This window comes from Neodiprion fabricii, chromosome 2 (genome assembly GCF_021155785.1).
Source record: "Neodiprion fabricii isolate iyNeoFabr1 chromosome 2, iyNeoFabr1.1, whole genome shotgun sequence".
NCBI lineage: Eukaryota > Metazoa > Arthropoda > Insecta > Hymenoptera > Diprionidae > Neodiprion > Neodiprion fabricii.
The window spans coordinates 6,145,004-6,169,410 of NC_060240.1; the positions used below are offsets into that span (position 1 = coordinate 6,145,004).

The window sequence follows — 24,407 nt, forward strand, 5'->3', positions numbered from 1 at the left end:
CGATTATTTATTTTTTTTTGTCCTTCTTTTTTTTATTTCCGTATTCTCGTCTGGCTAATTTTTGTACGGATATTTGACCGAGTGGAATCACGATTAAAAAGCGTCGAAATTGATCGAAGCGAAATCGACTCGATTTTATACACACGTTGGAAAAAAATATATGTAATAAAATTAACCGGCGCTATTTTTGTTTAAAATTGTTTCGTAAATTCTTAACTTCGATTTAACAATGAAGCTTCAATTAATCAATCCGTATTTAATTAAAAACACACATACCGAGGGAAATGTAATTACATGTAAATAATACACAATTGTTGTATTTCTTTATTTTATACAATAATTTCCGTTGCCGACTGCACGATAATAAATATTTTACAGAGATAAATATTGTTACGCATCAAATTTACGTTTATGCCACAGAGCACGATTAATTATTATATTTGTTGAAAATATTTTCTATTCGTAATTTTTTTTTTCTTTTTTTTTTTTTTTTACTTTTTTCTATTCTCAAAGTCACATTTACATCTTGCAACGTTACGTTATTCTGACAATTATTTTTAATTTTTCTCGCATTTTGTTTGGTCTTTTACAGTAATAAGATAATTATGTAATTGTTACATTGAATATACATATTACGCAAACAGCGAGATAGTCGTTAATTTTCAAATATCAATATTAGACTGGGCCAAAAAAATTGACCATCTTTTTTTTTTTTGACAAATATATTGAGAATATCATTCAGTATGAATGAAACTTGAAATTTCAATTTTTTCTTCAATTTTAATTGAGAATAACTTTTGAAAAATTAAATTGAGGCAAAAATATTAAGAGATCTTTTTTGTAGAACATTAAATTTCCTTTAAGAATCTGTCATGATCTTTTTTATACATTCATTGATTCGTTAGTCACAAAATTCCAAATTAAAAAAGTCAAATCGAGAAATTATATCAATTTATTAAGCTTAATTACTCGGAAACGGCTTGTCTGACAAATATCTATAATCAGACCTTTTTTGTAGGGAATTTAATTTTATAAAGGGATAAGTGAACATAAATTTTTTCACTTCAATATTTCGACAGTTCTGACGTAAAACATCAAATTATTACTAAAAATCAAAAATAGCGATGATAGACCTCTTAAAGTTAATATTAAGGGCTTAAAATTTCATGAAATTTTTTTTTTGCCATACTGAATGATATTCTCAATATATTTTTCAAAAAAAAAAAAAATTGTCCATTTTTTTGGCCCAGTCTAATCAATATACACGTTTATACATTCGTTGACGATATTTTGCAGCTATACATTCTGCAAAGTTGTAAATAAATTGTGTCCTGTAGGATTGATTTTTTTTTCTCTCTCTCTCTCTCTTTTTCTCTCGTCTCTCATCTTTCATCTATCCAGTTTTTACAATATTTATCTACAAGCGCGCGGCATCAACTTCTGTAATATATTATAATATAGCTTATAAAGACAGCGTAGGATCCCCTCGCATTCGATATTCGATGCGTCTATTGCAATAGACGTATGTTACAATTATTTGTATTGTATTGATAGATGCAGGAAAAAAGTTGCGAGGAAAAAGAAAGGACAAGAATAATTCTCTCACACGTATCGAAGTTGTAAAGAACTAATGTTATAATATATTATTATTTTGGTGTTTCAGAAAAAAAACTAATTTGCGATTTTTGAAGTTTCGTTAGGTTAAAAGAAAGATTCTGTGAAAAGATGAGAGTTCTAAGTTAAATTTGGAAGATCGCTCTCATTTGATTTTTCGCTTTCTTTCGCATTTTTTTTTCGATTTGTTGAGAAACACGTTGCAGCACTTCAATTTTTATTTCTTTCCTGACTTATTTATGTTCAACCCAAAGATCGCGAGCCGTAACGCAAAGATATATCGACCGGGAATCTTATCATCCTAAATTAAAAGTTCACAACGAATCGTAACTATTTTGTGAGATTGAATCAACAATGAAAATATCGTCAGATACGCTTTTCAAACGTCAGCCGAAGACTCGATATTACAAGTCTGGGTCTTATTAGCGACGTGAATTGATATTACGATCGATGTAAGCGATGAAAAAAAATTTATTCACGATACTCGATGAATTTAAAAAATGTATAAAATTGAAGAATCTTCCGCGCAACGTGGAACGCTCATCTTTTCACGGAACCTTTCTTATAACCTAAACAAACTTTTCAGGATGCGCCGTGGTGGAAAATCGCATGTTATTTATTTCTGAAACACCCCAACGTATTACATATAATTTACCGTTTCTTATCGCAACAAAATACAGAGCTGTAAATTTCTATTTTCATTACGTGGGATTGTATATAGAACAATATAGATTTACAATGTTTGCTTGCAGACAAGGTGTTATCATCTCTTTATCCCATTTCGTAGATACAATAATGCGATAGTTAAAAAACTCTGCAAAAAAAAAAAAAAAAAAACACAAAACATTTATTTACGGTGTTTCTATTATCCCATAAATTTGATCAACTTTAAAAACTTGCAGTTATTATATATATACTAATTATTTATCGATTTTCATTGCCGTAAAACTTTGATATTTATTCATGTTCCGGTGTATCGACAAACTTGTTGTTTCTTTTTTCTTTTTTTTTTTTTGGTTTTTTTTCTTTGAATAACAAAGCGTGCATCTTTTCAATATAAAATTCACGACCCGACGTGAAAAACAGTTTGAAATATCAACATAAATGTTTAATTGATCATATCCAACGTTCCGATTATAAAACCTTTTATTCAAATTCTTGATCGTATCTTGGCAGAGCGTAATTTCATTTCGTTGAATTTTTTTCTCAGATTCGTTGCGGGATCTAAGGATCGGTAAATTTTCAAAACTGTGTTTCCCTCCGAAAAGTCCCTCCAGGGTTTAAATTGTTTAAATTCCTAATGTACCAAGTTTCCGCTCTTTTACTTTCCCTCGTGAAAATTAAAACAATTACTTCCGTCCGACAAATTACGAGCAGAGGCGAGCATCCTTGTCTTAAAACCATCCCTTGTTCCTTCAAAGCTCTTCTTTCCATTCACAATCAATCATCACTTCTGCGACATGGCGTGAAGCTCGTGCGCGTCTCGCCAAGATCCGTTCATCGTAACCGTGCGACGTCGAGATAGCGAACCGCTTGATCTCACGTACTCGGACACTGAAACAGAATTATTAATCCACGTTTATGCGTCGTAGAAATAGAAAATATGTTAGAGCGGGGTAACCGCGAGGCTAATATTAATATTCAATGCAGCGAAAAGCAAGTAAAAGTAAGTCTTCGTCGACTTACGATTATAATAATGATAATAATGCGACAGCGGCTTACGGACGAAGTTGCAAAATTTTGGGAGGCGGTTGAAATTCCAAATTCGAAAAGTTCCGAATTTTTTCGTCGTGACATTTGGTGGAGAGAAATTCAACTTTGACGAAAGGACAAATTTACGAAAGTGCGAAATTAAGGAGAAAATTTGAAAATCTTAAACAACGAAATTTCGAACGATCCGAGATTTTCGGTTACCTGAATTTTTGGGTGGGTAAAATTTCGCCAGTTTGAACTTTCTTCGTTTTTCATTACCGACGTTTTTACTTTCGGAATTCTGGTAATTCCGATTTACCGATTTCTCCGATTTTTTACATTTTAATTTTCGAAATCTTACTCCATTGAAACTTTATTTTTTCCAATTTTTCTCTTACGGAACTTTGAGCCTTCGGATTTCCAGCCGTTTGAAACTTTGTCGTTTCTTCAAAGTTTCACTTCCTTGCTTCGACATTCTTCGTCAAATAATTCGGAATCAGGCGCTTTCGAAACTTTTCAGAGTCGGAACACCGGGAAACGTTACGTTATTTTTCACCCTCGTTCATCGAGTGCTTCGCGAGAAAATCCCGAGTCGAAAAAAGTTCAATTTTCATCATTAATATCATATCACGATCCCAAGTATGTAACAATCCCGAAACCCGGACATGAAGGAAAGAGACACTCAAGTTTATCGAAAAAAATCTCAACATCTGCCTCATTTTTTCATTTACCTATCTTTCCAGCCAAAAACTTGTTGAATAATAGTCGAAACAAAAATTTGTCCGACAAATCTCCGGTGAAACTTTTTTATTTTCAGTTTCGCACAAAATGAATTCGTCGATTTTTCCGAACACCTGTGAATTTTTGTTTCAAATTAATCGACGATTTTGAATAATACCGTGATTCAAAAATTTTTATACAACGTTGTTTCATGCCTGTAAAACTTATTCGTTCTAACGTATGACCATTTTGCGAAAACCGATCGAAAAATTCGGAACTTTGTTTTACCCAATTTTCAAAATTGCAAAAAAATAAGAAATAAGAAAAAAAAAAAAACGTATTCAGAAATTCGCTGAACAAATTTTACACGAAGTAAAACAAAAATTTCACCAAAGATTTGTTACGCAAATTTTTGCCGAAACAATTTGTAAACAACTTTTTGACCGTTATCATCACTCAATTATCAAGCTAATTATCTTATGAATCTAGTTACGATTGATACCTTTTCAGATTTTCATCTCGTCGCGAATCGTTCAATATTCTCACCGGGACTAACTTTTCGTTCGGATTGTACGTCCCGTAACATATTTTAAGCCGTGGTTTCAATTTTTCCGCTGAGGATAATTTAATGTCGTTCAACGCATCGGAATAATCCTTCAAATATGCGACCTCCTCTTAATTCCCACATTCGCGACTATTATCATCATTATTATTATTATTATTATTTTACGTACGTATATTTACGCATGAAATTTATTTTTAAGGCTCGCGAAATTTATTCTCCCTCTTTTGTATTATATCGCACAGCTTCACTCTCTCGCACTCTGACCTTTGACCCTCGAGTTTGAATTTTTATCGCGTGCCCCCCCCCCCCCCCCCCTACCCCAGAAGTAATCCCACTAGACATTTGTCTTTAAGTGTAAAAAATATCGGGAGAAAAATCCATTTGCAATATTGCGGAATATCGATGAATCGAGGCATTCGAGGTTGGCAGAAATTGGCAGCCTTTTTCCTTTTCTTCTTTTTTTTTTTTTGTTTTCTCTCTTTTATTATCCCAACTCTTATCGCAACTAACGCAAGAAAAACGTTTCGATGGTGCAAAATTCCGGGAAAATTAAAATATATTCACACGGCGTAGTTTACTCGACGAGTCGGTGTGAAAAATCAGACAAACCGAAAATCAGAATTACAAGAATTCCCGATGTAAAAATATTGGGAATTAAAAACGAAGAAGGTTCGAAACTTGTCACTTTCTTCGAAGTGACTGTTGGAATAATAATTCGTACAACCTTTATCTCCGTACAATTTTACGAAAATTCAGTCTGTGCAATTAACTCTGTCATTTTTTCGTTTTCGTTAAAAACGTCAGAGTGTTCTCGTCAGAAATTTTTTACTTTCATTCTTATTTCCTTATCCGTACGAAAAATTTACTGAAAATATTCCATTTCCTTCGGATGGTAAAAAAAAATTATACATCATTGATTGGATAATATTGTAAAGTTACGAAAATCTTGATTACGTATTAAATTTCACTGTTTGACGATAGTAATAACAATAATAACAATAATAAATAAATAAATAAATAAATAAAAATGAACGATCTTCTCCGATTCTTCGTTTTCTCTATTATATATATATATATACATATACAGGGTGTCCCTAAATTGCCTCCCACGGACTAGCCAGCATAATACCTCGTTAAAATCCAACCGAGAATTTCTTTTCCGGAAGCTCGTCCGACGCATAGTTTTTGAATTATAAGCGATGGCGCTAGGCCAATCAGAGAGCACCATTTCATCTAGATTTGCCGCCACGGAAATTGCGGTTTTTTTCGTCTGGGTGAATTATTATTATTCGCTTACAAATTAAATATCGGCACCTCCCCTCTCTCGCTGCTGTATCCCTTATTCTTGAGGATGCGCTTCTGTTTACACACACAAGTGTGCGCCCATGGATGTGCGGCCGGCAGCGTGTGCCGCGGCAACAATACCGAGGTCAGCGCTCGAGAAGGGGTACAACAGCGAGTGAGGGGAGGTGCCGATATTTACTTTGTAACCGAATAATAATAATTCACCCAGACGAACAAAACAGCAATTTCCGTGGCGGCAAATCCAGATGAAATGGTGCACTCTGATTGGCCTAACGCTATCGCTTATAATTCAAAAACTATGCGTCGGACGAGCTTCCGGAAAAGAAATTCTCGGTTGGATTTTAACAAGGTATCATGCTGGCTAGTCCGTGGGAGGCAATTTAGGGACACCCTGTATACCTACTTATTTATGTAACATAAGACACCCGTCAGTCTGATCGTTCGAATAAATTTAATCTCATCGAATTGATCTGATTGTTCGAAGGGAGTTTCGCACCTCGATTTTAAATCGCGTTTCTCGATTTGTCGCGTAGCTACTCCGCTTTTTTCACCACTCAAACTTATATTCGCGGGTGAAAAGCCTCTCTTATCGAATTGTCTGTCATTCCCAATGACAGATAAATTTTCGCCAAATTGAACCCAGCTGCGGCTCGCCTCGAGGATCTTCGATGTTGAATTTTTGGCTCTTCTCCCTTGGCTACCGGCTTATGAATACCTTGCGTATTTTCACCCTATAACCCGTAGGTAAGGTAGGGATTCTCTACTATGTATCGCTCTGAAAATACATACCCATACGTGCGTCTTAAGTATGTGGGAAATACTTTGAAACAGGCGCGGTAATTTCAAAATCTTTTTATTTTCTTTCAAATTTTTTTCCCCTTCTTTATCAATCACTCAAGTACAAAGAGATATTTTTGCAGAAATCTTTATCGAATATCGCAGTAATTTCAGTTCATAGAGTCTACCAAATAATTGTCCGTTATTTGACTTTACGAATGTTGAAAAAAGTTTATTCTACTCGGAGGAACTTCTCGATACTTTCTTTTTTTTTTTTTTTAAATATTAATCAGCGTTCAATGTGAAGCTAAATTATTTTTTCATGGAATCAGGGTAAAAAAAAAAAAAAAAAAAAAGGAAGAAAAAATTGAGGAAAATTTCTTTTCGCCGCGAATTTTCCGGATCAGTTTCTGCAAAAAATTTTCATTCGACTTTCGTTGTGTTGTTTTTTTTTTTTTTTTCTTTATAAATTTACACACGCCACTCGTAAAGTATGAAGATACTTTATAAAGTGCAAGAATGCAAATTATTCATCAGTGCAGGCTGGGAGCCCATAAAATTTTCAATCTGTATATAATTTACATGTCATAATATGTATATGTATAATATATGAAAGCGAAGAAAGAAGCATCCTGGTTTTTTTTTTTTCTTTTTTTTTCTCACCGCGAATTTTTATACACGACATTGGGAAAAAATACTTCACAGTCGACCTACGCATTCAAAAGACGAAATATGCAAACGGGACGATGACGGATGAACCAAATTTCGATCTTCTCGGCAACCGTGTACCGATCCATTTTTCAAAAATAATAGGAGTTCCGAATTACGTTACTGCTGAGGAAATTTCAACGACGCGCTGCGAATACTCTCAACAACGATCATTGAATAACATTCGTCTGTAACTTTGTGTTTTGTCCGATAACTTTTGGTTCGATTTTCGAAGGTAGCATCGAGCGTCTAATGCCTGAAAAATTTTTTTTACATCACACAAACCTTAGTAGCCGTTGCTTTACCCGCGTAAAGTAGAAAGTTGAAATCGAACCGAGAGTTATCAGTCAAAAACGCAAAGTCGTAGACGAATGTTATTCGTCGATGTCGATTGTCGTTGTATCTTTAAATTTTTAAAAAATCAATAAAAAATTGAGGTAAATTTGGAGGTTTTGAGAAGTTTGGCCTTATATGTATAGGAGAATCAGGAAAATCTCTGCGGAATTTCGAATATCGATATGGTAATATTGACTTTCGTGTTCAACATACGTGATACGTACGAAACGGTCGAGCGTGCCGGAATTAAAAGTGTACGAAGAATAAGAAGTGGAAGAAGAAATAAAAAAAAAAAAATGACGAAATGTTTTCTATTTTTTGTGCGAATCTTTAATTCGAGGGCATATATATATACTATACACACATATATATGTACAAATAAAACACGCATTGAGAATTGAACATCTGTAATACGAATCGAGTCGATTTATGTAAATTAAAACTTACCAAACATTAAACTTTCGAATGTTCCCATTTTGAAGGGGAAAATTTTTTCCAAAAGTATTTCGAGCGGAACTTTTTCAGCTCCGCATGATAAACACTTCTTCTCGGATTCTCCGATCGGGTTCTCACCGGGGGGATTCGCAAAAGGCTTCGAAAACAATAAACTCCCCGTGAATTCAATTCCCCCGGGTGGTTCAAAAAATAAAGGGTATGAAGGAGGAGAGAAAGGCACCAAGAAAAAAAAAAATAAAAATAAAGTGAAAGGAAAAAATAAAAAATCAACAACCGTCTCGAGAAAGAAAAAATCCCCCCCCTAAAAGAAAAGAAAAAAAAAAAGAACAAACTCTCCCGCCCTTACGCACAGTCTCCATTCTCAAGTTTTCACCCTTTAACAGGGTATTTCTTGTACCGTATTCCATTCGACTTACATATATGTATATATATATATATATATATATATATATATATATATATATATATATACACACAGTAAGTGTACATTGTAAGATACGTAATATGTCTGCAACATATCGCAAATATCTTCGGCTGGTCTGGTATACATATATATATACACATATTTAGTGTACGTATCAAGTTTTCAATTCGACGTCGAAACCGAATTTTTCCTTTGTATTCTATTATAGCCTTGTTGTTTTACACGAACATATATATATATATATATATATATGTATATATATTATATATAAGTAACCCCTTTTTTTGTCCGTCCGTATCGAGTCGCAGGTTTTTCCGTCGCGACGATTTTTCACACTGTCATTTTCACCCCGTTTTTCCTAAAACTGTGCAAAACTTACTTAGCGTGCGGTGAAAAATCTTGTAATTGCATTTTTCTTTTTTTCTTCCTTTCTCGTGGAAATATTTTCTAGCAACGGTAATTTTTGTAACAATAAATTAAAGAACGAAATTACAAATTTCACGCAACGTCTGACGGATTTGGTAGTGAAATTTGATATTTATTTTTATCTGCTTCTTTCTCTCTCTCTCTTTTTTTTTTTTTTCTAAAATTTTCTCACCGCGCAAAGTACATATCGACAAAGAGAAATGATTGCAGGGATATTGAATTTTTTTTGTTTCAATTTGGAAATTTCATTGCAATGTTTTATAAAAATTGGAATTATTTTCCACAATTCCGGATTGAAAATTCCAGATCGAATTTCAGAAAATATTGCGTTGTCATTTTTTGGCGTAACGAACGGTTGCGATTGGTTTAAAAATCTTAAGGTCAATTCCCGTTCGATTTGACGCGGCATCACTTATATGTCATGCAAAGGATTCTCCGCGAATTTAGCCGCTTTTTTTTTTTTTTTTCCTACCCACATCAGTATTTTTTATAATAAACAAAATTTTTCCAAATGACGGGGATTTTTGTGATTTTTTGTTCGGAAAGTGCTTTTGGAAGAAAAACATCGTCGACTCGTTCGAAGTTCAGACGACGAATCGTCTCGCGGAATTTGTCGAAAAATGTAAGTGCGTTTAACAAAGTAAAAAAAAAAAAAAAAAAGGACTGGCTTAAAAATCAACATTTACATTTTTCTTTCACTTGTCAATTTCACTAATTCATCGCGTAACGTTGAACAAACGCGTGTATGATATACAATAATAATATTAATAATAATAACAAGAAAATGATGAAATAACGCGAGTGTGATATTCGATATTTCTAAGCCGAGGAAATTTCACTATCGTATAATTTGATTGCTCGATTATAATACCAGAAAATGGAATGTTTGTCGAAGCGATTACGATCGACTTTACGGTCTTCCTTAGAGTCATATTCACAAGTATGTTATTTTTATCAGTTACCGACTATTTTTTACATCCACTTTCTGTATGTTTGGAGAAATTTTCAACACATTTCTTTGCGGTTTTTTTGCTATTTCTTACAGTATACCAACGGGTTTTCAATACTCGAGAGTAATTATTGCGGTGTAATGTATATTATTATTTTTAGGAACAAATTGATTGAAAAAAATTATATGTATATATATATATATATATATATATATAGTCCCAGGTTTTAATCGTATTAAAAAATCGTGGGAAAACTTTAAGATTCTAACTTTTTCTTTCCCATTTCAATATTTATATCACGATTTGTGCAACTTGCTTTTTTATTATAAATTTTTGTGCCAAATTGGTTTGAAATATTGATTTTCCTTCATCAAAAATCTGATTATCTTTACGTATTTGTTAATATCAATATTTTCGTACGATTTTCCGTTGACGTTTTTGTTTTTTCTTTGTTCAAGTCACGACTATTAAGACTCTTAAACTCTTTCACACGATCCATTCGCCGATATTTTACTCCTTTACGCATCGGAACTGCGAAAGTAAAAATATCTTTCCGATAAATCATCCGAAATTCTTCAATTTCATTTTCGGAAATTCGCAAGCGCTTACAAAAACTGATCGAACGATTTATTTGTTTTTGAAAATCGCCGGTTAGATCTATTTAGTATTTCATCTACAATCCGGACACTTTCACCGATACATCCTCCGGTTACTTACACAGGTATTTATTACCTTTTATGTATAATACTGTATGCATATATATTATTATCTATAACTTTTATAATATACGGTAAACGGGACTTGAAAGGCTGAAGTAAAATCTGAAATCGCGACACCTTAACGTTTTTCGCATTACCGCGGCGAAATAGGCGAGTATATAAAGCGACTCGCGGTTTTACCTTTTCACAATATACTCGCCTGCAGATATACATGATACATATATATATATATACATATATATGTATGTATATTTATCGGTAAACAGTTTACGACGAGGAATCCGACGATATGTATGGTCTATTCCTGCCTTCTTCGGTGAAAAATCTACTCCGGCTAGCGATCGCGGTTCACCGGCCAAGGGGAATAAATCCCATGGGATTTTATACTTGGCGACCATTTCTGTATCTCCATTCGCAGGGAGTCGGTTCTCTTCTTGTACGAATTTTTTGCCTTCGAGAAAACACGGAAAAGAAAAAAGGAAAGGAAGAAATCCTCCGTCAGGTATAAACGATAATTAATTATTTAATTTTCTTCGATTATATTCCAAAAGAATTTTTCTCGCGCTCTTCTTTTTATATTTTTTTTTTATCCACTCGATGGATTTGAAACGCCTTTAAGTTGAAAAAAAAAATGAATTTTTGTGCACATAATACATGTATGTAAAATAAATATGCACCAAGTTTCTTGTAAATTTCTCCAGATTTTATAACATAGGAAACTGAAAATTTCTCACATTGTCAGTGTGTAATATATGTATATATAATAATTGGCATCGACGATGACGGAGACGGCGTTGCCCGCGATACGAGATGAAAATTTAATCCCTGGAATCTCATCGACACTTAAACTTGATGAATTTTAAATCCGTGAAAACGGTATTCGATAAAAATAGGCGAGACACGTCTCTCGCCTACTTATAAAACCCCCGCGTTATTAATGCCCTATGTTTTACGCGTCTCGGGTGCAAAGCGAGTTCGTGCTGGGAGAGCCGTTCTTACTTATTTACCCTCGCCTATCCGCCCACTCGTTCTTCATTTTCCTAACGAAATCGCAAGTTTCGATAAATGTTCAGGACTTCATCGTCCTCGTTGTTGCCTAGAAAACTGCCTATAACAAATGTAATATCGAGTCACGTGACGGAACAACGCAAGGTTTTAAAATTGTTCACTTGGACCGACGACGTGGAATCCTTGGCAAATTCAGAGGGATCCTGGATTATTAACAGCCGAACGATTTATTTATTTATTTATTTATTTATTTCAACCTGGAAACTTTATCATTGATCGTCGATTGAAATTGATTTTGTTTTCACATTTTCGCAATCACTTTTTCACGAAAACACGAGTTTGTCGTTTGTCACTTCAACAAGGAATCATCTATAACGGTTGTCAATTATTTCCGACTCGTTAAAATTTTTCATTCAATTTTATATTCCGATACACTGCGTAACAGAAAAAAAAAAGAAAAATTGCGATCGATCGAAATCACTCGTGTAAAAGAGCTGTTAAATTTTCAATACCGTTCAGTACCGAAAAATTAACGACGTTCGTTGAATTCATCGCGATATTCGATATCGTCGCGGTAAAAAAAAAGAAAAAAGAAATATATATTTCTCATAGATTTTTGATTAATTGACTTTCGATTGAATCCTTCGCGCAGCGCGGCGATGAAAAAATTATCCTACCAAGAAAAAATATTCAATCGCAAGTTCGGAAATCGAATGGAGTTTCGTTGGGCGGGTTGAAAATTTTTACTCGGTTCTGCGAAGGAAAACGAAGAATGACGAACAAATAAAAAAAAGAAAGAGAACAGAAAAAAGCACATACCGCACGTTCGATAAGAACGAAGAAAGAATAGATCTGACAGTCTGGGTAACGCTGACTTTTCCCGGACTGACGAGAAAAAAAAGTGAGACGCAAAAAAGAGAAGATGAAGTGGAAAAAGGAGATGAAAGGAGCTGAAATTTGGAGATAAGAAATTGCTCAGAGGATCGCAGGCAGAAGTTTCTTTTTTTTTTCTTGTTTTTTCTTTTTACGATGTACCTAATTTTAAACTTTGCACGTCTTTCCGCGTATCTTTGGAATCGTTAAAATTAATTTCGTCACACCACCGATCGTATCAAACACACACAAGCACGTGCGAGGCTTAGACGAGAGATTCATGGCTTCCTCTTTGCGAACGACGCACAAATCCATCGTGACGTGGCTGCGAGACGAGCATAATATTATCGTGTTTTCATATCGCGTGCAGCGCTTTCGATTAAGGATAAATCTGCGTGGCTGCGGTGCGAATAAAGAGCTTGGAAAAGAGGGAAAAATCGTTTGGAAAATTTTCACGCAACAGTTCAGTCATTTTCAGCGTTGTAGTAATCATGAAAACTCTTTGATCAAATTCTTCGTGTGGTAAGTTGTTTTTTTTTTTTTTTTTTTTTTTATCACGAGCTTTGACATTCCTTCCCTCTCAGCGCAGAGGGAGGAAGACTTTCGGATCTCGGTTGAATTGCGGACGGAAATCTTGATCGCGTCTCTTTGGATCATTAGACGTACGTACAGGACGTTCCACGTCGATCCGTCGATCCATCGGCCCCTCGAAATTCTCAAATCTCTGATCTTAAAAAAAGTTTCATCCATTTCGATGATACGAGTCTTCGTGTCAAGAATATTACTTCACTTCACGAGGTCGCCACACTTTTGCAAAATTGTGGTTGAATTTTGAAAAATTGGAGGTACTGTTTTCGACCGAAAGAAACAAAAAAAAAAAAAAATCCATTGCTCGTCAGAATTCCGATGACCGCCCGTTGGTTTTGACGTGGAATGCCCCATGTAAATTAATTTCTGACGACCGTTACGCCCGATTTGTGAAATGTTTAAATGTTAAAATTCCCTGATTGGTCAGGGAATCGAGAAAAGGGAAATAGCGAGATTTACCTGCACGGCAACTAACAAAAATCATTATTCTCAACGGTTTCAAATTTTTCATCGATCAAAATATTCAATAATTACACTGTTCGAAAATAGAGTTTTTCAATTTTCATTCTTAAATAATTAATAAGTCTTTCAAACGAAATAGTTCGGTGAAAACTTTCATCGGAGTGCTTTACTATTTTCAAAACTATTTCAGGATTATTAAATCGAAATTAACAAAGATATTTGAAAAAATAAAAAAAACAGCCGTTTCGTCGTTTTCTAGCAAATACGCTTCAACGGCAGTCGAAAGAGTTAACCGACGCTCTGTGGTTGATTGAAGTGGATCTGTTTAATTGGATTAAGCCACCCTGTCATACTCTCGAGTTTAAACTAATGTTGCGACAGGCAGACCTCCAATCTACGTTATACGTCTAGACAACGACGGATCGGATTTACGTTGTTTCAAATCGTGCCAGATTGGATTTAGATCCGATATACTTGAACGCGTGATCGTCGTTGATGAATTTTGGTCAGAGGGATTCTTCCCTGTTAACCATAATTTATCACATTTTTCAAACACCTCGTAGAGTTCCTTACTGCCTTAATTTTGCCGATGTTTTACAATATTTAAACAATCAATTTTGATCAGGCAAACCGAGAGACAGATTATTCTGCGATTCTTACCTAGATATATTTATTTATTTTATTTTTTTTAGATTCTTACAACTCATCGCTGATCCAGGATATCACGTTTTCTGAGCTAGGATGAATTTCACACGTTCCGACCGTAATCAAACCCACCAAAACCGTACAAAAAACAAATTATCGTACCAGTTAAGAGAAAAATAAAAAACTTGTTTGCACGCTCGATCCAAATTTTATGTAACGAAATGCAAAAAGGGTTAAACAGCGATTTGTTTCGGTTGAAGAAACTCGGTAATTTTTAATTTGACAATTCCGACTTTAGATTCAGATTTAAAGGCCTGAAAATATCGAGTATGTGACTGAAATTTTTAATTCGGATCTAACAAGCTTAAAACATGAGAGATCTCTCTCTCTCTCTAATAAAAGACACAAAGTTTGGCGTTTGAAAGTTACGACGATGGATCGACGCTCTAGCAGAGTATATCAATGACACGTTGAAGTAGAATAAACCGAAGCCATGGTTAATTGGCAGACCCTTGCCCTCGGTAATTGGAGGGGGTGGGGGATATCTATCCTATTCCATAATTCAATACAGACTTTGATGCGGTTAGTTTTGCGCTTCGTGGTTACACGGTTTCCGCTTCCAAAGCTGTGCGAGGTGGTCTCTCCGACTCTCCCGGACATTTTGCGTTTGCGTTTGCGTTTGCGTTTGCGTTTGTGTTTGTGTTTGTGTTTGTGTTTGCGTTTGTACGATAGGTACACACGGTATATATTAAACGTAAACCCACCGAACTCGCGAGAGCCGGGGCTAATTGTAACACGCTTCCGAATGTAATATCTCAGTTGCTGTATCTCAGAAGCCTCTCTCTCTCTCTCTCCCTCTCTCTCTCTCTGTTGCAATTATCCGAGAATACATACGCCTTTGTACCAAATGCGTCTATCCGTGTCTATACGTACTATGGATTATATGCAAGACAATAACCGATAGATCAGTTTCAAAATAGATGATATTCTCTGTACCTTGATTGTTAGATGTTGGTACTGATTGTAAGTGTCGCGATCGACGAAGTTTTATCTCTTGATTCACGGTATACGTCCACACTTTTCAACAAATATTTCACTTCGTATGCTACGGTTTATTACTAATACTGATTCGAATAAAATTTGTATCGTTGCAAACAACGGTTGTGAGTATTATTGGAATTATGTAAATAACAAAAAAAAAAAAAAAAGAAAAAGTAATAATAAAAAATTTGCTACAATCAGTGTAACTATTGTTGGAACGTTACAATTATACATTTCAAACAATTCTTCGACGTTGAGTTATCGCTGCGGCATTATCGAATTACGAGCGAAGATAAAAAAAAACAAAAAAAAACTTAATACAGTACCATGGACGATAATCAAAATCAATTGCAACACTCGACGAATTTTCTGTAGTCACAGTTTGTAAAAAACGCTTTTTCTTCGTTTTCTACTTGGAATTAGATTTTTCGATCAAAGATTAAAAATAATAAAAAACAAGTCGAGACATTTTTTTTTACGCCCGGCTGCGGCTGCGATGATGATTAAAAAAAAAAAGAAAAATGTGCCAAAGTTCGTTGAAATTCTGAGGATATTACCACTCTTTATGGTGTTGCGAAATATTTATTGGCGAACAGAATGCGGCGGGTGAAAAGAAAGATAAGATTTTATGAAATTTATTCGATTTTCTCGACAATTGGTTTTCAGTTAATTACCGTTACCGTTATTGGAATAACTGATTAATCCGAATCCGACCTCAACGTTGCAAAATTAGTAATATCGAACTTAGAATGGAAGAAGAAGAAGAGCAACTTCGATAAAGACATAAAAAAAAAACAAAATACGATATTCTGAAAATCTTTAATATTGAGTTTCAGTGAATTGATGAAATATTAAAAAAGAAAAATTAAAGGTAATTCTTTAATTCCATTTTTCTGTCACCCGTATTGAAATCGACTTGTTTGAATTTCGAGGTTGTAGTTTAGAAATCAGTTATCACGGCCCGGCGGAAATTCCGATCACTCGGAAAGACAAATTAAAAATCGTTTTTTGTATCATATTCCCGGATTCCGGAGCTCGAGAAAAATGACCGACTGAAACCAAAATTGTCACCGGACTTTTCGTTACGTGCATTTGGTAAATAATACGTACCTGGTGTAAACCAATTTCCGGTTTAATTAAAATCGCCGCAATTTTATCGCTGGTCGTTCTTTTAACGTTCTGTCGTATTTTTTATTTTTTTTTTCCCTTCTCTTTACCTTTACGTAAAAGTCGCCTTGCTTGGCGAGAACTTGAATATTATATGTATATTATATATAATAATAGGGATATTTTTTTTTATCACCCCCGGTTTTTTTCCCCCAGATAATTTTCCGAGACTGTATCCTGGATCACCGGCTGGAAACTTTGTTCTTTTTTTTTTTTTTTTATTCTTCTTCTTCCTCTAACTTCCGGCACTGGATTCACCTTGCTATAAAATGCAATTAGTTCACTTCCGCTCTAACAGATTCCCCGGACAATTCATCTCCGTTACAAATTCATTATTCATCCACGCGAGTTTTCGTCGCCGAATAAACGAGCATGCAGCCATTCCTGCAGAGACGTGGAACCGTTAATTGATTTTTGAATTTTCGCCCCCCCCCCCCTCCCCCCCCTATCTCCCTAACTTTAACTCTCTCTGTTCCTCTCTTTCTCTCTAATATTCCGGGAACTTACCTAGTTCTTACTTTTATCGTCATTGCGCTTGGAGATTAGTTTCCTGTAACGAAGTTTCATAGAAACCTTGAATGTAATTTAATCAAAGATTTTCCTGCAGTTTTTTTTGTTTTTTTTTTTTTTTTGCATTCTGCACACGTCCATCCGTTCGTTCTTCAAATTTTCCTCAACGATGCGCGGTGAATGTTATTATTTCTGTTCTCTCGGTGAGCGAAAGAAGAAGAAGAGAAACAAAGAGACTTTCATTGAGTTAATCGATGAACCGATTAAATCATTGAGTCGTACATCATTGCGCTCAGTCAACCTTTACAACAAGATACGAATTACGAATCTGATATCATATTTTGGAAAGTCAAGATCTCGGATCCAATATGGTCGACAGAAATTTCAAATTTGATCGAATCCGGTCAAAAAAGCTGATTGGATTCGCTGTAGTGAATTTTCAAAATCTGATTTCAGATTTGTTATCGGCGACCCCGAAAAACCGTGAACAGAGTTTTTTTTTCTCCTAATTCGATCGGATTTGAAATTTTCGTCCGCCATATTGGATCCGTCATTTTGAATATTTAAAATCTGATTTCAGATTCGCAATCAGCGAGCCCAAAAACTTACTATTTATGTAAAACGTGAACACGTGTAGAAGGGTAACTTTTTCGAAAATGAATTACTCCTTCAATTTTCACCATTCTTTTCAATCAATTTGTTTCTAACAAAACAATTTACGTTATACCGCAACAATTACTCTCGAGTATCGAAAACTTATCAGTATACCGTCTCAGAAATCGCAATAAACCCCAAAGAAATATGTTTCCAAAGCTTTCCAAATACACAAAAATCCTTACCACTGTTTACGACTCAAATGGTAAATATAATAATACGATAAATTATTAGCCATAAATCCGGAATAGAAATGAAAGTTTATACTTACTGGTAACTTGAGTGGTGTCATGGCGACGTCTCGGTCTTGGACAAAGCATGTGGCCAACAGCCCGTCGAAAATTTTGACCGCTGACACAGTAGAGCGCAAAATTGATGCCGAAATTCGTGTGAAACAGCAAATTGCACACGTGTTGCAGTATGACGGTCATGCGATCCGAATCACCCTGAAATCACGTTAAAACGGATCGACGTTAGCTGATCGCCGCTGTTTGTTTTTCTCGTCAATTTTTCTCTTGTTCCCCGATATTCGTCTAGCGTATTTAATCTCAGGCATTCGTTTACACCGAATCTCTTTTCTCTCTCTTCTCATCTCATCGTTATTAACACGCTGTTTAGCGCTGGAATAACGATTAGAATTGTTTTTTTTTTTTTTTTTGTTTCAATCCACCCAATCATCGTACAATTAATTATTATAGTAATTGCAAACTACGTATAACTGCGAAGCTTTGTAATTACAATAGATTAGAAAGGGTGATAAAGACGGACTGGAACGGTTGAAAGAATAAGTTTAAAAAATTAATGGATACGTATAAATAACAGGTCTGTACAATATACGAGAATACGGCAACTTTTGGTTGAAAGCATTTTCCCAGATGCGTCGGGTGTTTTTTATTTTTATTTTGTTTCTTTTATTTTCTTCTCTTTCTCCCATTTCTCTTTCTCATTCGCTCAGTAACGAATGTAGTTCTCCTGACGCTTGTGCAAGAATAAATATTGACGCTAAAGCCTTGTTTAACTAAAAAAAAGTAGAGTTGCGATAACCAAAAAAGGATCGACGACAGCGCAAAATGTTTGGGCGCACCTCGTTTTTCGTAATCCCAACAATATTCGAACAGTTTTTTTTCAACGATACCCGTGTTACTGAATTTTTCTAGTTGACATAACAAATGAAATTTTTCCCGGTAAGCAAAAAATATTTCAAAGTTTCGCCCAATTCTCGCCACTACGAATTTCGTAATTCCGAATTTCAGAATCGTAATCCGCAACCACGAAAACTATAGATCTAGATAGAAATAGATCACTTGTGATTTTATAAATTTGTTCGTTTAAAAAAAAAAAAAAAAAAAATATGCGCCCCTCGAAGGGTCAAAAATTATACTTGTGGCAGCGTGTAAATATCGAACTACTGCTCGTCGTTAATCTTTACCGCCGGATAAATCCTTGAAATATTATTCCGAGTCTATTTATAATCTCGGGAAATCGTTTCATTCATCCGTCTCTCTATCTCGATCTTTAACTTATCCCTCTTTCCTTTGACGTTCCAACTTTCGGCGTACGACCGTTTCTGAATATCCTCTGATATTTAATACACCTTGCTTTTCGCGCGTGTTCCGTAATATAACGACTGACTGACGTGTGACGAACGGTCAAAGTTTCGTAGAAGTAAATCGGTTACCGAAACACGCAAGTTTCGATTCCTCGGTTTTAGTCGTTGCTGTTTTTTGTCGTTCTTTTTTTTTTTTTTTTCTTTTATCTCACCCTTTTTTTCAACAATTTCCATCCAGGTGATAATAATTATTTTCACCCCGACAGTAGATTTTTGTTGAAGAAAAATTAACTCAACATCGATGCATCGATGGTAGATAATTAATTGTTAATATACGGATAGTCATGAAGATAATGTTTAATATAAATTACTATCGCAGTGTGATGAATATTTTTTCTTGCATTTTAAATTCACTTTATAGAAATTGAATAAGTAGATTTAGAAATCACGACGATTGCATTAAGTATAGTTTTACTTGCAAATGAAATTGCACCTGAACTTTGTAAATTTTAAACAGCAGTAAAGTTTTTGTAATTTATTAATCTTCAACGACGAATCGAATTTTATTCATCTTTATTTTTTTTTTTTTGCGTCCGTTTCGGATCGCGAATCGATATCAAAGCGGCTCTATTTCTATTTTTAAATTCATTCGCGTACAATCACGGGAATAATCGCGGAAAACGCTGCGGTAAAAAATTGCGATCGCAAATCTGTTCGTAATTGAAAGCGAGAGAGAGAGAGAGAGAGAGAGAAGAAGAAGAAAAAAATTAAATTAAAAAACATTAAACGAATAATAATAAAGAAAAGAAACTCGGAGCGGAAGGAAAAATATATATATCTGAGAAATGAGAAATGAACCGTGGCGCAATGATAAATTGTTGTATGAACTCCCAGCGGATGCTGCGGAAGCTCTTTGATTAAACCTGTTCCATTAGTCTGCTTAAAAGTATAATAAATAAAGTAAAAAAATACACGGAGTGCAGGGAGAATTGGTTGTTTATTGAAAATGATCGCTATCCTCGTGACTTCTGGTTATAATAACGATAATAATAATAATAAGAATAATTTCCCTCCAAGGGAACAGATTTTTTGATCACGTTTTTAATCTTTTGTCGGTTGTTCTTTTTTTTTTTTCTTGTTTAAATGTTGTTGTTTCGTTATTTAAGTCAATCTTTCACATTTACTCCAAACAATTTCGATCGCGATATAATCGCAAGTTTTTCTTCGCCCTTCAACTTTCAAAACAGTTACAATAACATCAGCGTTTTATATAATAATAATAATAACGAATCGTTCACCTCGACGATAGTCGATGATAAAAAAAAAAAAAAAAATAGCGCGCTACCGACGAGCGATAAATTTTTACGACCTAAAAGCGAAAAGTGACGGAAGACTTTTAACCGTCTTAATTTTCAAAGGCAACGAAATAATGTCTTAATTCGTGTGAACTTTTCGCTAACGCTTTAAACAACTCACAGCGTTTCTTTTATATCCTAATACTATAGGAGCTGAACGTGGATTTGAAATTATATTTTTAGCTGTACCGAATTGTTGTATTAAATTGTCCATAAACAAAGTATATAATTAATAGTCAACGCACGGCTCGAGCCCTTGAATATTTTTATTCTTCAGAATCGTTAATTTATTTGTATTGTATCACACTCGCGGCTAGTTGGTTTCGTTATAAAATTCCTGTCAGTCACGTACGATGAATCGAACGGCGTAAAAAAACAAAGTAATAAAAAAAAAAAAAAAGAAGAAAACAAATTAACGCATGAAAAAAAATTATTTATAATCTTATTCTATATTCATCGAGCTCGTACGGCTGACAGAATTGTTAACAAAAATTGACACCCGAAATATTATTCATGTAAATCTACGCATAGGTATGTAATTAATGTAATATTATACGTGAAGCGTGATTTGAAAATGACGATGATATTCTTGTCGCAATTTTTGCGTTTCGTAGGAAATACTTTCTCTCTCTCTCTCTCTCTCTCTCTCTCTTAGATGTATATTTATCTACGTACGTATTTATAACATGTGTATGCAAAGAAAGAAATTTCGATCGAACGAAGTGTCGGAAAGTCCAGCGAAAAGAAATTTCCTACGATGGAAGGAAAAAAAGAAAAATCGATCAGCCGTTTCATCCCGATTTCTCATTCTCTTTACACACGCTCGTCGAACACTTTTCTCTCGGAGGAAACTCGAAGGAGTTGAGATAAGTAAAAGCAAAAAAGAACGAGACAAGAAGACGAGTTTATAAGGGTATATCACGCCGGTTACAGCGATGTCTGATAAATTGCAAATTCCCAACTTCGAATTGTTGATCGAATACATTTCTAGCCGTTAGAAGAAAGAGGAGGAGGAGTAGGAGTAGGAGGAGGGAGAGGGGGACGGTTATTGCGATTTGAAACTGTTCGGTTGGAAAACCCCAAACGAAGTGTTATTCAGTGTTGAATTGATGCGTTGATACGAAAAGGTATTATTTTTCTTTTTATATATATATATATATATTTTTTTTCTCTTTTTTTTATTGAAAAGAATACATGTATACATACATATATATATGTATACATACACGCACGTGATGATTCATGTACCCACACTTACTTTTGCGAATATACGATGGAAAGAAAATTCAACCTCCCAGTATCGAGTTACATTGGAAATTTATGACATGTCCTTCGACATCTCGCATGATCGGCAGCAGTCTATTATATAAGTTTTGCTGAATTTAAACCGCGTCCAATGCATTTTATATCGACAAGTTTACAGGGAATCGGAGAAAAGTTGAAGGTAGCGAAAGTGTTTTGCAGGTACCCGAAGATCGTAAAGTATGTCGGGTCCTTTTTTGATTTTTCGATTATTCTTTTTTCTTCTCGTACGCGGTTGGAAAATGAAAATTTTTCGACGATTAACAATTTTTGTAATAAAAATTCAAAGATCGATTGGCCGAAAATCGATACATTTTTTTTTTTTTTTTCATCCAAAATACACAGGAGTAGGAAACAACGATATTGTAAATAAAAGTTTTCTTAATCTCGACGAAAAGTATTTCGATGTTTTTTTTTTTTTTCTTTAGTCGACGAATTCGTCTCGAATTTAGACCGACTTTAAACAATGCCACGGCAAACGCGCTCTTCTCAGCTCTGTAACCGTATACAAATATACGAAACGTTTGCAGGCCATTGAATTATACCAGAAGCTGTTACATGATACCAGATTTCGCACTCAACCAGCTAAAAGGGTAATCGCAATTAAGCCATTCTCGTAGCCTTTTGTACAATAATAAACAATACGCTTAGCTTTACAAGCTCGAGTTCCATGATCGTTTCAACGTGTTCCCGAAGGGTTGAAAGATACTAATTGTCCCAATCGTCGTCATCGCGTTTGCGCTTAGCGCGGAATACGGAGAGAAGCTGGGGGTGGGGAAAAAGTGACTGTAAAAAAGAAAGAGGAAAGAAACATTGTATAAAAGAAAAAAAAAAAAAAAAAACAAAAGTCAATAACTCGTAATTTATTGTCGGTGTGCGGAGAAATTCGATACAACTTCTGAAACATTTAACGTTAACTTTGTTTCTCTGCTAGGAACGCGTGATTGGTAATCAAAGGTAAATTGCCAGTCGCTCGATTATCGCAAACTACCAACATCGTCTTGTCAAACTTTCTTCATCCATCCCGAGACTCGAGATACGGTTGCGATAAATTTTTCGAAATTTGCCGTTTTTTTTTTTTTTTTTTTTTTTTTTTTTTTTTTTTTTTTACTTCCCTTTACTTTGTTCACCAGAATTTACAGTGTTTTTGCTTTTCTTTTCTTTTTTTCTTGTTCCTCTGCACTCGTTGATGCGAAACGTTCACTCGTTCTCGGAATAGTTGAAGAAGAAAGTATAATAATTTCGTTTGAAAAAAAAAAAAAAAAGACGCCGAAGGAAAAATGATGGGTTTATATACTTGTAACGAAAAATAAATCACTGGCTCGCTCAACCGTGTGATAATTAATTACCGAAGGAGGTCGAAAGCAGGGACGCGACGCGTAAAGTACAGAGTAAAACTTTTCATTGTTTCTGCATCGGTTTATTCCTTGATGTAACTTTTTTTTTCTCGTTTTTTTTTTTTTTCGCTCACGCCTCGCGTTTCTAACCACGTTCAACTTTCACATATTGGTTTACGCGTGTACGCGTAGTTGCCTAGATAAAAAGTAAACGGGTCTGTGTAAAAGTACGCACGTAAAAGTACAGTCGGGTAAAAAAAATTTACGGAAAGAAAAGGGAGGCTGAAGTTGGCAACGTTATTTTAACGATTAACGTTTCGGAAAATCGTTGTTTCAGAGTTGCAGGAAACGATGTATGAAATTTGTTTTCATATTTTGAAAACTTGACTACTTCAGAGTCACTGTAATAGTTGAAAAATGGTAATTTTTTTTTTCCCCTAAACGTTTCGTTACGTTAAAATTACCAACCTTCAGCCTCACGAACAAACAAAGCCCAAAGTTCGTCGTTCGGTTAAATTTTTATCGAACAAAGTTGAGTATCGGTGATCCAGGAGAAAGATCCGTTGCTTTGAAACACTCAATTTCAACGCCACGTAATTATTTTGGGGAAAAGTTTTACGCGATCGGTAATTTCGAGATGACGGGGGAAAAACTTGTTTTTGGCGGGCTTGATTTCGGTCCGATGTTCTTGGGGCTTGTTTATTTATTTTTTTCGCAATATGGATCTTCAGAGATTGTCTGAAATAAACTTGACGAATCGTTGACTCCTGACGGGGATAAAAATAGATTTGTATAAATACGGTAGAGCAGATGGTTTCTCAAGAATTATAATTATACGTCAGAATTTAAGGTCCGTCGAATGCTCATCGAGATGATTTTTGGCTCGAAAACGTTGTAACGTAATCGACGTAATAATCGAAAAAAAGCAAAAAATACTCTGGAGTTGCAACAAATCTCGTTCCGATAAACGTTCCGATTATCCAATCTTTTTTTCAGATCGTTGTCGATCCGTCTGACTTCTGTAAAAATTTAGCGTAATGTTCGGATATTGTTATATTCGGACGATTTATCTTCTTTTAGGCGAGTCAAAAAATCGAAAGATAGTCATTTTTTGGGTATGAATCCGGAATTAAAACGCTGAATCAAATGTTGATAGTAATTTTACGATCTACCCTTGAGATCGTTGTAAAAAAAAAAATGGTCAAACCGTTTAATTCGGAGCCT

General features: G+C 34.8%; 2 protein-coding genes across 9 annotated transcripts in view; one reads left to right on the top strand and one right to left on the bottom strand.

Annotated features, from left to right (window-relative positions):
* Positions 1 to 24,407, top strand: part of LOC124174663 (protein furry) — a 106,613-nt gene that overhangs the window by 39,677 nt on the left and 42,529 nt on the right. The window lies entirely within an intron of this gene.
* The window catches only part of LOC124174665 (neuropeptides capa receptor), a 30,419-nt gene continuing 8,551 nt past the window's right edge, over positions 2,540 to 24,407 (bottom strand). The window contains exons 2-3 of the mRNA XM_046554001.1: positions 17,912 to 18,086; positions 2,540 to 3,168 (exon numbers count right to left, since the gene is read on the bottom strand). Coding sequence (XP_046409957.1) covers positions 3,062 to 3,168; positions 17,912 to 18,086 — 282 coding nt within the window. The 3' untranslated portion in view covers positions 2,540 to 3,061. The remainder of the gene's footprint in view (positions 3,169 to 17,911; positions 18,087 to 24,407) is intronic.